Consider the following 16,186-nt stretch of genomic DNA (forward strand, 5'->3'; position numbering starts at 1 on the left):
AGGCATTTTTTGAGTTAACATAGGATGGTCCTTTATTGGAGATCTCCATCAACTGGACAGAGCAGAAATTAGCTACAAAGAGCGTCCCCCTCTCTGGAGGACCTGACAGGTCAGTGCATTAATGGACAGCCATTGATTTCAATAGGCACCATGTAATGCTTAATTTCCCCTGTGGTGGTGCTGCAAGGCAAATGAGTGAATCGATGGAGGTCCCAGACATCTTGTGATTCGCTTATTTTCAGGGGACTCTCCCAACAAAAAGGGATTGTCTAAAGCGGACAAACGCTTTAACGTATACATGTGTTGCTCTTTCCTCGTTGCAGCTTTCCCGACTCCTTTCTGCACCAAATGAGTGCCAGAAATTACAAGATCCAGTAAGGACAAAGGTCAGATTCCTGGGATTGGGACCGTCACCAATCATCATGATTTTTTTTAAAAAAAAAAAAGAGGATTTTATTATTATTTTTTTTTATTTTTTTACCAGAGCCCCCCTTTAAATGATACTCCATTGATAACTCCATTGATAATTATTGACCAAAAATAGTTGAATCAGATGATCAGCCTGGGGGTGAATATTACATCTGACTGCTGAATTGTGATTGGGTCAGCGAAATCCCCTTCACACCAAATGTAATTGTAGTGTCATTGTACGTCATCGGCGAACATAAAATAAATGGTAAAATCAGTTTTATTATTACGTATCAAAAGCAAGGAAAGAGTTAATGCGGCTACAGAGCTCGGGGTTGACTCCTGCTTAATATCTACGCCCCTACACAAACTTCCTGTTTAAGCCGGAATTTTTAATTTTCCATTTTGTAGTAATTGCCTGATGAGGAAACCAGAGTTGTGACCAGGGAAAATCCCATCGGTTACATAGGAGCAATGCCATCATAGCAATGCCATCTTTACCCCTCTAGTAAATCACATTGATAAGGGACTAAAGAATGTAAAGTATATGCAGACCGCGTGCAGCCGGCGTCTTACGGAAGTAGAGGATGAATTACCACATCACAGATTCCTACACAGGCGTCCCCCCTGCCCCGAAAGGCCCTGTACCCTCTAACACCGCACACTCAGAAAAAGACATAATGAGATATATATTTTTGGATTACTATCTATCTATCTATGTATATATATATTTATTATTAGTGTTACCAATGATATAATCTATCTATCTATATATATATATATATATATAATCCCTCTTACACTGTATACTCTATACACAGAGCTCCTTACATTGTACAGCATATTATATATGTTAACCCTTACACTGCTGAGGTTATAGGGGTCCTAGTGTCGCTGTGACCTCTAACGAATATATTAACCCCCTAATACATGTACCTTTACACTATGTCCTCCAGTATCACGTTACAGCGCTGACTCATATATATATATCTATACCCCCTATACAGGACAAACTAAATCATCTCATCACCTTACACTAAGCACTCTAGTATCGGGGACCCTGCACTCTCATATCTCATTACAATGCACTCTAGTACAATCCACGCACTCTAGTATCCGGATCTCTCTACACTGCACTCTAGTATCCGGATCTCCCTACACTGCACTCCAGTATCCGGATCTCCCTACACTGCACTCCAGTATCCGGATCTCCCTACACTGCACTCCAGTATCCGGATCTCCCTACACTGCACTCCAGTATCCGGATCTCCCTACACTGCACTCCAGTATCCGGATCTCTCTACATTGCACTCCAGTATCCGGATCTCTCTACACTGCACTCCAGTATCCGGATCTCTCTACACTGCACTCCAGTATCCGGATCTCTCTACACTGCACTCCAGTATCCGGATCTCTCTACACTGCACTCCAGTATCCGGATCTCCCTACACTGCACTCCAGTATCCGGATCTCTCTACACTGCACTCCAGTATCCGGATCTCCCTACACTGCACTCCAGTATCCGGATCTCCCTACACTGCACTCCAGTATCCTGATCTCTCTACATTGCATTCCAGTATCCGGATCTCTCTACACTGCACTCTAGTATCCGGATCTCTCTACACTGCACTCTAGTATCCGGATCTCTCTACACTGAACTCTAGTATCCGGATCTCTCTACACTGCAGTCCAGTATGTCCATACACTCATATATATATATATATATATATATACACACACAATAGTTTATCTACGTGGTTCACACGTGACACAGCAGTCAGGTAGATGGATGTTATAGAGTGTGGTCCTCACCTTCTGTACTTGGTCATGGTTGAGCTCTGTGAAGAAGTAGGCGAGTAAATGTGAAGCGATCATGTCTCTGTATGGCCGCCCTCCCCCGATAATGTGGCGCAGGTAGCGTACCGCGTCTCCTCCGTGCTCTTCAGCAGTGCCGGCTTTTTTCCTTGCTGTCTCTCTCTACAATGTGCTTCATTCACTGATGCTTTGCGGCCAAGCCCCCGCTGACGTCACTCCTCACATCATTAACCCATGCACTGCTGCCCGCACGTCCAGAGCATCCTCATGTCTGCGTGAGTCACGTCTATACAACGCCGTGCTATTCTTGCCCTGACTAGTAATGACTAATATCGGGAAGTGAGAACCCCCACTTTCACAACAGACACTACATCACTCTGCCTTCCGTATACTCCGCCTAGGAAGAAATATTCGAACCCATATAAAGCCGCAGCATCTCCAACCGGGACTTCAGCAGTTAACACTGGCAGGCGCCGGCACGGCAGGCTATTGGCTGGGTATGGGGTGTGTGAAGATGTTGCAATAGAATTGGTTGGGTTGGTGGATGTGGGCGGGGTTGTCTGTGGTCCGTCTTGGTGGTCGTGGGTTGAGGGGCTGAGAGGTGAGATGACTGGCCCCGCCCTCTGATCGTGTCATGTACGGGAACGTGGAGAGTATGGGCATCCTGCCACTGCCAGCATCACTCACACTGGCCGGAGCTGGACAGTGAGGAGGATGTTATATAAATACTGATGTTACGGTGGCATCTAAAGGTGGAGGTGCCCACAGCCATCAGAAGAAAGTGCCAGCTCATGGATAAAATTGCCCATTGATATTTAAAGCTATACACCATACAATATATATATTTATATAGCACAGGGGGGCACCAGAAACTGAAGCAGGCAGCCAGTGCTCATTTGCTGCAGGAAAAATGAAGAATAAGGGACTACTCACACTTCCAGAGTGCGGGTCCATATAGGAACATATGGGCTCATGCATACGACCATATTATTAATAGGGCTGCCATAGATAAGGCCACCAGTGTACCCTCGTATTCCTCCGATTACATCGGGAAGTCTAAGGAGGGTTTTCTATTGGATCCCTAAGGGTATGTGCGCACAGAGTGTTTTCACCCATATTTTGAAGCATAAGACGGTTGCTTTACACTACGAAATACGCCTTGAAAACGCTTGAAAATCGCATGTTATTTAATTTAATGGTAAAAAAACAGTGTAATGCAAACTACAGTAGGTGTAATTATACATCTCGTTCTTATACGCCTCGTAAATATGAAGTGACATGTCACTTGGAGCATTTCACAAGCTGATTTTCCGTTCACATTAGAAAAAGAACTTCAAAATACACCTCAAAAACAGATTCAGGGACCTTTTTTCTCTTAGGGTATGTTCACACCCTGTGTTATCAAGCGTACACGCCTCGAAATACGCCTGAAAAAAACGGTAGCTGAACATCTTCCCATTGAATTTAAATGCAAAACGGTGCGTAAAAGAAACGGTGCGTAAAAAGGAGCATGTCACTTCTTGAGCCGTTTTTGGAGCTTTTTTTCATTGTATCAATAGAAAAAACATCTCCAAAAACGTCTATAAAAAAAGCCTCTAAAAACATTATCAGATTCAAATACAGCTGAAAATCAGAGACTGTTTTCCCTGAAAACAGATCCGTAATTTTCCGCCGTTTTTACTTGTGCGTGTGAACATACCGTTAAAATAAGCCTTGAGTTTTTCTGCCTCAAACACGCAGTGTGAACAGAAATCTGACAGAAAAGAATAGTTATAGCATGCTCCATGGGACTCCGCATGTACAGAGGTAGTCCTCCTGAGAGCATTGCTCCTAGAGAAGAAAATCTCCATACATATTAAGAAGTCCGACGGAGCCTGAATGGCAGTCGAGCATGCGCCTGCCACTCCATTCAATGTTTATGGAACTTACGGAAGCAGCTGAGTTCTGCACTTGGCTGTTTCCGTCCCATAGACTTTGAATGGAGCGGTAGCGCGCATACTTGACCGCCACTCCATATAATATCCTCCGCTCTGCGGTCGAGCAGTGATGAAGATCTGGGGGTTTGGGTACCCTGTTCTCGTGATCAGTAGAGATCCTTATGGTGGGGCCCCCAGCGATCAGACAATTATCACCTATCCTGTGGATTGGTCACAATTGTCGATTCTGGGAATACCCCTTTAAAAGGGTTGTCTCACAAATATAACTCTTTTTTTAAATGAAGTTGGCGGGATCTGGGTACTGTCACCCCTGAGATCAGCTGTTATTGCCAGGGAAGCCGCGTCTAGACATACATTTCCTCTGCAGGAGATATATAGCATTACATTCCAGGCGTTTAAATACAGTAAATGGCCGTCCATGTAATGCATGGACGCAACAGGTCTACTCTTACATAGCGGCTCTCCTTTCTGGCACATAGAGGTCCCTCTATAATGTCCATGTGCCCATATAGTGTATATTATCAGGGGTTGTCATCCTGACACAACCCTTTTATGTGGTAAATAAATAAGGGATTCCCTTATGGGTTTTTCAGCCTTATCATTGTTAGAGAATCCTTGAAAGATGTTTCCACTTGCCTCAAAGAAGCTTGGTGTCGGGGTGAGTAAAGCATTCTCTAATTCTTGCCTATATATTCTGGCTTATATATTTTGACCGCTTTGACAAGAATCTCTGAGCAGGCGGAAATCAGATTGCCGTCCCGACAGCACTCGCTAATGCTTTATTCTGAGGAATCCCGGATCAAGGTCCAAGGAGCCACATGGTAATTGGGAACCCTGGTTAGGAAACATTTCTCTACTTATTACTGAAGCCGTCCATTTCTACACTGTCTTCTCTATAAGATTTATGTGGCAGCAGCACATGCCCGCCTTCCCTCTGAGCTACATCTGGTCAGGAGCTTGCGTCTCTTGGTAGGGCTGGTGCTGTTATAAGGCCTGCGGCACCAGACACATCATTCACCTGTTTAACCTGTTCATTACTACAAGTGTCGCTGTCACCTGCTGACCTCCCATTACAGCAGTTCAGTGCTAATGATATCCAAAAACAGCAATCCCCATCTGAAAACAAGCATGATGATCTTCTCGACCATTTCTAAAAACAGACACAATGGAAAGTGATTGTGTCACCGACAGCAACTAGTGAGCTGTCTGCTGACGTTTTCTGAACTGCACTTGAAAATTGAGATTTATATCTATGTACCAGAGTTGTTGGCGGGCTGCAGGGTAGTTGCAGGGAATTTGGTTTTTCCTGCCCTATTATCAGATCACTCCCACCTGTAAAGGGAGTTTTTACAATAATGTTGTAATGTCAGGGTAGGGAGACAGACAGGTGAGCCCTAATCTACCCGCCACTCAGTCCCTGCCTACTTGCACGGCCCGTCCTAGGCTCAATAAGTGCACGACAGACAAACAGACAAGGGTACACAGAAGCTAAGGGAAATGGGGCAGTTGCCCACGGCAACACCGTGAGCAACAAGAGTAGCGAACGAGCCGAGTCAAACCAGGAGTGTACGAGGTGCCAAACGCAGAGCAGGAGAGTAGTAGTAAAGCCAGGGTCAAATTGAAGCAGAAGTCAATAGTACTAGCAGGAGCAGCAGAGACAGGAAACCAGACAGAATCACAGGCAAAGGAAGAGCAGGAAATGAAGGTATAAATAGACCGAGGGCGGGAGCTAGCTCCGTCTGGCCAGGCTGCGATAGGTTCTCCCACTCCTCAGCCTCCCAGCCTGAGTGGTAGCAGATCGAGTCACTCTATCAGACCTAGGAACAGATGCAGGCTGATTAACCAGGGGCGTCGACACAGAAGCTGTGTCTGGTAAATCCTTTACAAATGTATTAAGGAATTGTTAGTTATGCAATCCCTTAAAAAGGTTGTCGCATTACACACAATTGTGGCATATTGAATGTATAAGCCATAAATGTCTCATTGGTGGTGATCCGAACACTGGGACCCCCCAAAAAAAATGGGTGCCTGGTCGCCTGTTCTCAGCACAGAAATTCTGCTAATATGTGGTCACTCTTCATTATAATAAATGGTTTACTAGGGGTTAATATTCACTTTTTTCTTGTACTCTTGCAACATCTGCACAGGAATATAGTATTTAGGACTGAAGAGTGGACGGTGATTGTCGTATATAACATCACAGGGTATATCTTACAGCAAATAAAATATCAGTACTTAATATTGGTCATAATAAAAGAGTAAAATGTAAGACGGCTTCCTCCGCAGTGGTAACATGGCAAGAGAGCTGTCACCTCCCAGGGGCACGGTTAATATACGCAGCGTCTCCAGGACAGCACACTTTGTCATTGTCAGCATGCTGGAGGCTTGGCTCTGGGTTGGGCTATACAATGTCACCAGGAATGTATGGTAATACAGGATGTTGGGTGATGCAATCTCTGCGTACAACTGCAATAGACGACAATGATTACAATGGAAAGGGAACTTGTGTCACATACATATAATGCAGCTAAGACTGAACTACTGATGGATTCAATCAAATGTATAGTCATTATTGGAATTAAAAAATGATCTTCCCTGGCGCAGAAGCTGCAATCTAAGCCCGTGTTACCGCACTTTTTACTAAGCATGGCCTATGTACAGTCGTGGGAAAAGAAAGTACACCCCTTCACTCCTATGTTTTTATTTATCTAGGCCTAAATAACAACTGTGACAACAAAAAACACAACCGGTTGCAATACAGTATTTAGTCATTATTTCCAAAAAGAAAACCAACAATCAGATACCAGGGGAGAAAAAAAAAGTACACCCTATAATTCAGAAATATAGAGAACCACCAGTATCAGCAATAACTTATAGTAAATATTTTCTGTAAGAGTTTATCATTTTCTCACATGGTTTTGTAGTTATTTGTCCCTGTTGTTTATAACATTGCTTCAGTTCATTGATGGTTGAGGGCATTGGTATATGCACATCTCTCTAAGATCCCGCCACAGCACATCAATAGGGTTGAGGTCCGGACTTTGACTTGGCCATGCCAACACTGGGATTCTTTAATTTAGCCACACACATGTCGATTTGCAGATCCACCACCAGTAATCAGGAGATTGATGGGGCTATGCCAACTGTGGAAGAAATGTGGCATTACGTGGTTATGTGAATGGACGACAATGTACTATATGATTGTGTTGAATCCTATAGAGCTAGAGCCACTTTTTAGCACTTTGTAATTGGGTATCCCCGTCTGTGATATCTATATGCCCTAATAGGACATATGGACTGGGGTTTTCCTGATGTGATAGCCCATTTGAAGCATAGTCTCAGTCTTGTGAGATTTGTTAAATACAGTTTATAACCATTGTCACTTGCTCCTCACTTGCTCCTTAGTAACAGAAGACATTTTGTCAACATTAATTGTTTGTAGTCTGTTGCTAAGGAGCAAGTGAGGACCAACTGACTAAATTTTAATTGATATGTAGCAAATCTTAGCAATATTGCTCCTAAGTTTTAATGGGGTATAGCTGACTATGTTGTTTGGGAAGTAGAATTGATTATGGGCAATTACTCTACACTATAACATTCCCCTAAAGGCGATCTCCACCTTTTTGCAAGCTGTCCTTATTAAGACAACATTGTCAGCTAGTATGAATTGTTCTTTAAAGGGATCCAACTGATGGCCTGTCCTCAGGATAGGCCATCACTATGTGATCGGTCTGGGTCCGACTCTGGGTCAATCAGCTGTTTTGAAGGGGCCGCAGCACTCAAACGAGCGCTGCTTCCCCGTCATTGCTCACACTGTGAATCGCCGACACACTTGTAGCGGAGTTTTACAGTATTACAGCCTTCTCCCATTCACTTTAATCAGAGAAGACTGTAAGTCTGTGAACCGCCGCTACAAGTGTGTCGGCGATTCACAGTGTGAGCAGCGACAGGAATGGAGGGGAAGCAGCGCTCGTATATGGCCCCCAAAAAAACAGCTGATCGGCGGGAGTGCTGAAAATCAGACCCCAACCGATCACATATTGATGACCTATCCTGAGGATAAGCCATCAATATTTTGAGACTGGACAACCCATTTAATCTATAGTCAGAGAGTATACACTCTCTGAAATACGTTATTCATCTAAGCTGTTTGGGAAATAAAAATGAACGTTGACGTTAAAAGGTTAATAGTGTGTGAAATAATCTCTGAAACCATCTCAGGTTTGTCTCTAAGACATTTACCTTATTCTGCCCCCACCCTGGGATTAGACTTAATGTAAGCGTCAGTTCTGAGTCTGTAACCTCCTGATCCTGGGTGGATTTAGGGGTAAGGCATCTATATTTACATTTTGACACTACCCACGACTCTGAGGATTCAAAGTTCTGCATGTGGCCTTACTGTAACTCGATCACCATTCGTTTTAAGTTGTTTCGAAATAAGTTCTATGAGATAAGTTATACATCAGCTGCACAACAGACAGGCCACATATGTATCCTAAGGCTGGGTTCACACGACCATGTTACGTCCGTAATGTACGGAACGTATTTCGGCCGGAAGACCCGGACCGATCACTCTGCAGGGGGCCGGGCTCCTAGCATCATAGTGATATACGATGCTAGGAGTCCCTGCCTCGATGCAGGACAACTGTCCCGTACTGTAATCATGATTACAGTACGGGACAGTAGTTCCACGCAGAGGCAGGGACTCCTAGCGTCGTACATCACTATGATGCTAGGAGCCCGGCCCCCTGCAGTGTGATCGGTCCGGGTCTTCCGGCCGAAATACGTTCCGTACATTACGGACGTAACATGGTCGTGTGAACCCAGCCTTAGAAATGAATGGGAGTGTGACAGTCACATGAGTCATGATGCATCAAAGTTTCAGACCACTGTAACTTTGGTGTAATCAGAAGTACAGTATATACAGATGTATACATTTATCTCCTTGGAGGGACAGCAAAGTTTTTTTACATTTTCATTTTTCCATAGTTGCATTCCAAGAGCCGTAACTCTATTATTTGTTCGTCAACACAGCCGTATGAGGACTTGCTTTTGCGAGACGAGTTGTAGTTTTTAATGGTACCATATACTGTACCGAGAAAAAAACTTGTGGTGTGGAATGGCAAAAAAAACCAGCAATTTCTCCATTGTACTTTGGGTTTAGTTTTTATGTCGTTCACCATGCGGTAAAAACTACATGTTAACTTCATTTTTCAGGTCAATACAATTATAGAGATACCACATTTTTTTTCATCATGTACTACTTTTACAAAAATAAATTGTTTAAAAAAATGCCATATTTCTGAACGCCATCATTTTTTAGCTTTCAATCGATGGAGCGATGTGAGGGCTTATCTTTGAGGGGCAAGCGGTAGTTTTTATTAGTGTTATTTTGGGTACTTTTATGGACACGGTGATAACAATTATGTTTACTGTTTTTTATTGCTCGCATAATTTTTTGTAGTGAAAAGGAGTTTGTTTTTTTAACCTTTAGTTATTTTAATGTATTCCACCATATGAGACCTCGGGAAGAGGACTCATCCTCAAGGGCACATGGAACACCTCAAATCACGTATTTTATACTATATAAAATGTGCACTGAATCTATGTAACCAGGCTTGAAAAAGACCCATGTTGGGTTGAAACTTTGCAAGTGTTTTTATGCTTGGTGAATAAAAACAAGATATCCACATATACAGTATATGTAAACATTGATATAGTGACTACCTGCATGCTCCTTAGATAAAATACCAGTACATTACATTGTATGCAGTTCCCTAATTCATTCGCTGAATTTCGATCCAATCCTAAAGAAGGGGGCAGCAGTGGGAAATTCATATTCATTGGTTGCCCCTTGAGGCGTTGTTCAAAATTTGGGGTGTTTAAAAGTGTATGTGTGTTTATTATGCAGCACGAAAATTACTCCAAATACCAAATAAAGATTTCAACTGAAAGACTGAGAAGAAATAGAATTAAAGTTTTGCACTGGTCTACTCAAGGTCGTAGCTTTAAAGCAAGACCTAAAATGAGCAGCCTCAATAAAAGGAAGGTTGGCCTGATGGAACAACCCATTTACTCATTGTACAGTGGTCCCTCGAGTTACAATGGCCTCAGGTTACAATATATTCAGCATACAATGGTCCTTGGGCCATTGTAACTTGAAACCACATTCAACATACAATGGCATAAAAGGTCTGGATCTCGGGCGCGTGTGACTGGCTGGAAGATGCAGCCAATCAGTATGTGCATTTACTGGTAAAACACCTGTTGTAATGCACTGCATTCCCTGATTGGCCGTCTAGTAGCGCCTCTCTACAGTACAGTACTACATGTCCTGTGCTGCTCTTTACCTGCGCCAGGATGAGTAATCCCGACGGTCCGTGACAATGGCCGTTACATCCTGTGCTGCTCTTTACCTGCGCCAGGATGAGTAATCCCGACGGTCCGTGACAATGGCCGTTACATCCTGCGCTGCTCTTTACCTGCGCCAGGATGAGTTGCTCCTTTGGACACCAGGCGGGGACGGCTCCATGTTATATTTCTGGCACACTGTGTACTGTCCAGGCTCCTGAATAAGCTCCTGTCCTCATTGTAGAAAGTGATTTGCAGTCTCCAGCAGCTGCAGTATTTCTGACTTTTATATGTGAGAACTTGCTTTATCTGTATTAGTTATCTGCTAAATCATCTTTTTTTCTTATCTGTGGTTGACATTTTGGGGGCTTTGGAACCAATTACTAGTTTTCCATAGAGTTGTGGTTTCTGTTTCAATATGTCTTTATTAAACAGTTGAGACATCAGAAAATATATGTGTATAACAGTTCTACTCGCAGGTAGAAGTAAATAGTTAGTCTCAAATAATAATTAACCTATAAGTTTTAACATTTTGAGAAAATGGGATTCAAAATAATATGGATAATAAAAGAAAGGTAAATAAAATAAATGTTGTGAAGAACGTATACAGGTCATCATAAAGAAAAAATAAAATGTATACAACAGACAACGTATGAGCTCCCACTAGAAAGGGAGAGGCACGGCATATACAGAATTATTCCAACACATCCAATCTTTACAGAACCGGTCATGTCTTTGTATACTACAGGCATAAATATATTCATATTGATAGTTTGTATTGACTTTTTTAATGATGTCTGTGATGGTGGGGACGTTACATGTTTTCCATCTGAACGCTACAGCTGATGTGGCAGATATTAATATATGACATATTACAATTTGGAGTTGTTTGGGAATAACATCAATTCCAAGCCGTAGTAACCCAAGTTCCGGCGTGAGGTTGATATTTTGAGTTTTAATCTCATTTAGTAATGCGCTAATTGATTGCCAAAAGGTTAATAATAAAGGACATTCCCAAAATATGTGAAGTATGGATCCCAAATGGTTACAACCTCTCCAACATTGGGGCGATGCATCACTATATATCCTGGAAAGTTTATATGGAGTGAGATACCATCTATAGAATATTTTATAATATAATTCTTGATGATTAGTACAGGAAGAGGATTTAAGAGAGATGGAGAACGCTCTTAACCACTGGTCTCTTGAAAATTGGCCGTTCAGATCTCTATGCCATTTAGATATATGTGTTTGATTTTCAAAGGTAAGTGATTGGGAACCAATCTAATAGAGTTATGGTCTCAAGTTACAATATTTTCAACTCACAATCGTCGCCCCGGAACCTATTAATATTGTAACTTGAGACACCACTGTACTTTCTTTATTTGTATTTTTGTGCTTATTTGTCCTCAATCCACCTTTTTTATCGATTCGTGTGGACATTTTGGGGGCTTTGTAACCAATTACCAGTTTTCCATAGGGTTATAGTTTCAACATACAATGGTTGACCCGTAACCAATTAATATTGTATGTTGAGGGACCACTGCATATTGAAAAGTTATGCATCTTTCTAAAATACTTTGCATTTCAATTCCTCACGATTTTCAAGATCTCCTTTTGTTGTCAGTGAACAGTGAATGGAAACATTCTTCTGTACATCTAGAGGCTGGAAACCTTTACAGACCTAACTTGCTTGTTAATTTTTGTTGAGCTAAATAAGTCAGGAGCACAAATGTTTCTGAGTCCTGATAGTTTGTAACAATGTATCAGAGAAGGTAAAATGTATCAGTCTGAAGTGCTAGCTGTTTAACTCACAGGATTCCTAGACTAAAACAGTTTATGTCTAGGTAGACGTTGTACAGTCCGGAGTCATCACAAGCTCAATAATGAACGGATTCAGTTTCCGTTTTCCTGCCTTTTTATTCCTCAGCATAAAAAACTGCATTGTTGTACCATCTAAAGATAGTTTTACACAGCGACGATACAGCACATAGATTGGCGCTCATTAGCTCCATTCACAGGAGCAATGATCGGTTATGTATGGGGACGAATGATCATTAAAGAAGCACTCCACTTATTATTATTACACATCCCGGTGATGGCCGGGTATTACCCGGCCCCATAGACTTCTATGGGAGCCGGGCGGCCGGGTACCCGACCGAAGATAGAGCATGCCCTATTTTTTGACGGCCGGTTTTCCCGGCCGTCAAAAAATCAGTCGTGTGAATAGCCCCATTAGGAGTCTATTATTCCTAATGCAGCCGGGTGCTGGCCGATTTATGAACGGCCGGCACCCGGCCGGGAAACCCTGCCGTGTGAATGAGGCCTAAGGCTCTCAGTGCATTCTTATGTATCCTCATTCTGGCTCCCTGGTTTTCTAAAAAGCACAGTGATTCCAGACCAGGTCAGAATGTGATCACGTGGGCGGCGCTGCACCCGAAAACGACACGATGCAGGGATCGGTAAGTATTTCTGCACGCAGCATCCCACTGAAACACCAATGTACAAATGGAGGGGGAAATAAAATAAAAAAGTGGAGTGCTTCTTTAATATGATCGCTCATCCCCATGTATTTACATCATGTCAGCAGTACATCTCCTGTTTACACAAGGAGATGAGCTGTCGACTAGCGACCATTTTTTGGGCCGCATAAAAGATCCGATCAGGCTGATTGTTGGCCTGTTCAAACAGGGCAATGATCAGGAACAAGGGTTCATATGAATGCTCGTTTGCCCGATCATTGGCCCTTGTAAAAGGACATTAAGAACGAAGTCCCTGCACTGGAAAACCTTGCTGGAGGTATCACAGCTAAATTGTGACGGCCGGGGTCTGGAAAAAAATTCACCAAAAATGAGGGGGAATGTCTCACTTGAACATGAGTGTGGATGCATCAAATTTAATATACCAATAATATACATATAATATACAGATAATAGCACAGATCCTGATCGATATTATTATTTATATTTTTTATTTACATTTTTATTTAACAAAATGTCAATACAATCATTATACAAAATGCAATATGATACCGTATCTTACACACACCCTCCCCATCCCCCACCCCTGACAGCCCTTTGGCTAGTTAAAGAGAACCTCTCATCTCTCCTGTCATCTCTATTTTAGTAAATACGTGTATTCCCCGTGAAATAACAATTCAGGAGCATCTTTTCTTATAACTCTGCGTTGTGCCGTTCTTCTGTAATTCCTTCTAGAAGTTTATGAATAAATTGACAACTGGGTGTTACCATTCTCCTTGCCAAAGGGGCGTGTCCCTATACAGTCTCACTCTCTCAGCACTGATTGGACAGTCTCAGTCTGTGTAGGGACACTCTCCCAACTGGTAACACCCAGCTGACAATTTATTCATAACTTTGTCAGAGGAATAACAGAGGAACAGTACGATGCAGAGCTCTAAGAATTGTTATTTCATGGGGAATACAATTGTTTACTAAAACAGACATGTCAGGAGAGGAGACCAGTTCTCTTTAAAGAGGCTCTGTCACCAGATTTTGCAACCCCTATCTCCTATTGCAGCAGATCGGCGCTGCAATGTAGATAAGAGTAACGTTTTAAAAAATAATAAAAATGAGCATTGGCGTTTGCAGGTAAGTCGATGTAGCTACTTACCTGCAAACGCTGATGCTGCTGCAGAATCAACTGTAGCCTCTGGTGCCGATGTGTCCTCGCTCGTTCGACACGATGCAGGACCTGGGGCAGGAAGTGAGTGACGTCACAACGTGATCTCTCGAGAACACGCTGTGTCTGTGCACTGCCAGAAGCTGGGTGTTAACGAAGAGAAGTGGATGATGCTGATTCGTCAGCATCATACACTCCCATTCACAACACCCAGCTAGTAAAAGAAGTAAAAACGCCCCGATGTACGCACACAATACACGCCCAGTTGTACTTTTACTTTAAACACGCCCAGTTGTACTTTAGAAAGCCTCATTTGCATAAATATCAAAATGGTCATAACTTGGCCAAAAATGCTCGTTTTAAAAAAAACCAAAACATTACTCTTATCTACATTGCAGCGCCGGTCTGCTGCAATAGGAGATGGGGGTTACAAAATCTGGTCACAGAGCCACTTTAACCCCTGTCTGCACGAGTAAGTAACTGTACATCGCTGCGGGAGGTTACTTCCCGCACAAGGACGTACAGTTACTGAGTTTTTTCCGATGCACACTGTCGGCGACAGCTGTCACCGACAGCTGACACTCCACTCTTGCCAGCCAGCGGTCCTCTGCCGCTGATTTCGGCGAATTAACCCCTTAAATTCGGCGATCAGTTGCAATCGCCGAATTTTAGGGGTTTCTAGCATATCGGCAGACCCCGGTCCGAAATCGCGGGTTTGCCGATAGTTAGTATGGCAAACGGAAGCCAAACAATGACTTCCGTGTCTGCCATGGACGCCCATCAGGATCAACTTTAGGCTGGTCCTGATAGGCTTCCTGTCAGAGTGACAGGAAGTCACTGTGTCGTTCCCGATGCACACTGTCGGCGACAAGGTGTGTATCGGGAACTTGGAGATCTGCTGTCCTCGACAGCTGACACTCCATTGTTGCCGATCAGCGGCTCATCGCCGCTGATTTCGGCAATTAACCCATTACATGCGGGGCTCGATTGCGATCTCCGCATGTAGGGGGTTTGTAGCACATCAGCAGCCCCCATGCAATTGTAGGGGCTGCTGATGCTTGTGATGGCACCCGGGGGCCAGGCAACGGCCTCCGGGTCTGCCATGTATGGAAGACTATGACGACCAGCCTCTGACTGGCCCTCGGAGACTAACTGTCAGAGTGACTGTGACGTCACACTGACAGTTGGAATACGTTACAATACCTAGGTAGTGTAATGTATTCTAGCAGTGATCAAAGCTGCAGGTCAAAAAAATAAAGTGTAAAAAGTTAATAAAAACGTTTTATAAAAGTGTAAAAAAAAAAAGTTTTTGTTTTCCTATAATAAGTCAATTATTATAGGGAAAAAATGAAAACGTTAAAAAAAGTACACATATTTGGTATCACCGTGTTTGTAACGACCCAAACTATGAAACTGTAATGTTAATTTTTCCGCACGGTGAACGCCGCAAACAAAATAAATGGAAAACTGTCAGCATCACTATTTTTTGGCCACCCCTCCCAAGATATAGAATAAAAAGTGATCAAAAAGTTACATTTACCGCAAAATAGTACCAATAAAAACTACAACCCGTCCCGCAAAAAAAAAGACCTCCCACAGCTTTTTTGACGAAAAAATTAAAAAGTTACGGCTCAGAATAGCGTGTCTCAGAAAATAGATTATTTTATAGAAACGTAATTTTATTGTGCAAACGCTGCAAAACTTAAAAAAAACTATACACATATGGTATCGACGTAATCGTACCGACCCGCAGAATAAAGTAAAACGTAATTTATTGCGCACGGTGAACGCTGTAATAAATAAAGAATTTAAAGCGCCAAAATCGCTGTTTTTTGGTCACCTTAGCTCTAAAAAAGATCCTGTGGGGTCAAAATGCTCACTATACCCCTAGAAAAATGTCTTGAGGGGCGTAGTTTCCAAAATAGGGTCACTTTTGGGGGGTTTCCACTGTTCTGGTCCCTCCAGGGCGTTGCAAACCCGACATGGCACTGAAAACCAATCCAGCAAAATCTGCGCTCCAAAATCCAAAAGGCGCT

The 16,186-nt window shown here is 42.9% G+C and overlaps 1 protein-coding gene across 1 annotated transcript in view; it reads right to left on the minus strand.

Annotated features, from left to right (window-relative positions):
- The window catches only part of LOC142749906 (hexokinase-2), a 38,669-nt gene extending 35,919 nt beyond the window's left edge, over positions 1 to 2,750 (minus strand). Inside the window, exon 1 of the mRNA XM_075858492.1 lies at positions 2,221 to 2,750. Coding sequence (XP_075714607.1) covers positions 2,221 to 2,283 — 63 coding nt within the window. The 5' untranslated portion in view covers positions 2,284 to 2,750. The remainder of the gene's footprint in view (positions 1 to 2,220) is intronic.
- Positions 2,751 to 16,186: the final 13,436 nt, after the last annotated feature.

Source organism: Rhinoderma darwinii, chromosome 3 (assembly GCF_050947455.1).
Source record: "Rhinoderma darwinii isolate aRhiDar2 chromosome 3, aRhiDar2.hap1, whole genome shotgun sequence".
Taxonomy (NCBI): domain Eukaryota; kingdom Metazoa; phylum Chordata; class Amphibia; order Anura; family Rhinodermatidae; genus Rhinoderma; species Rhinoderma darwinii.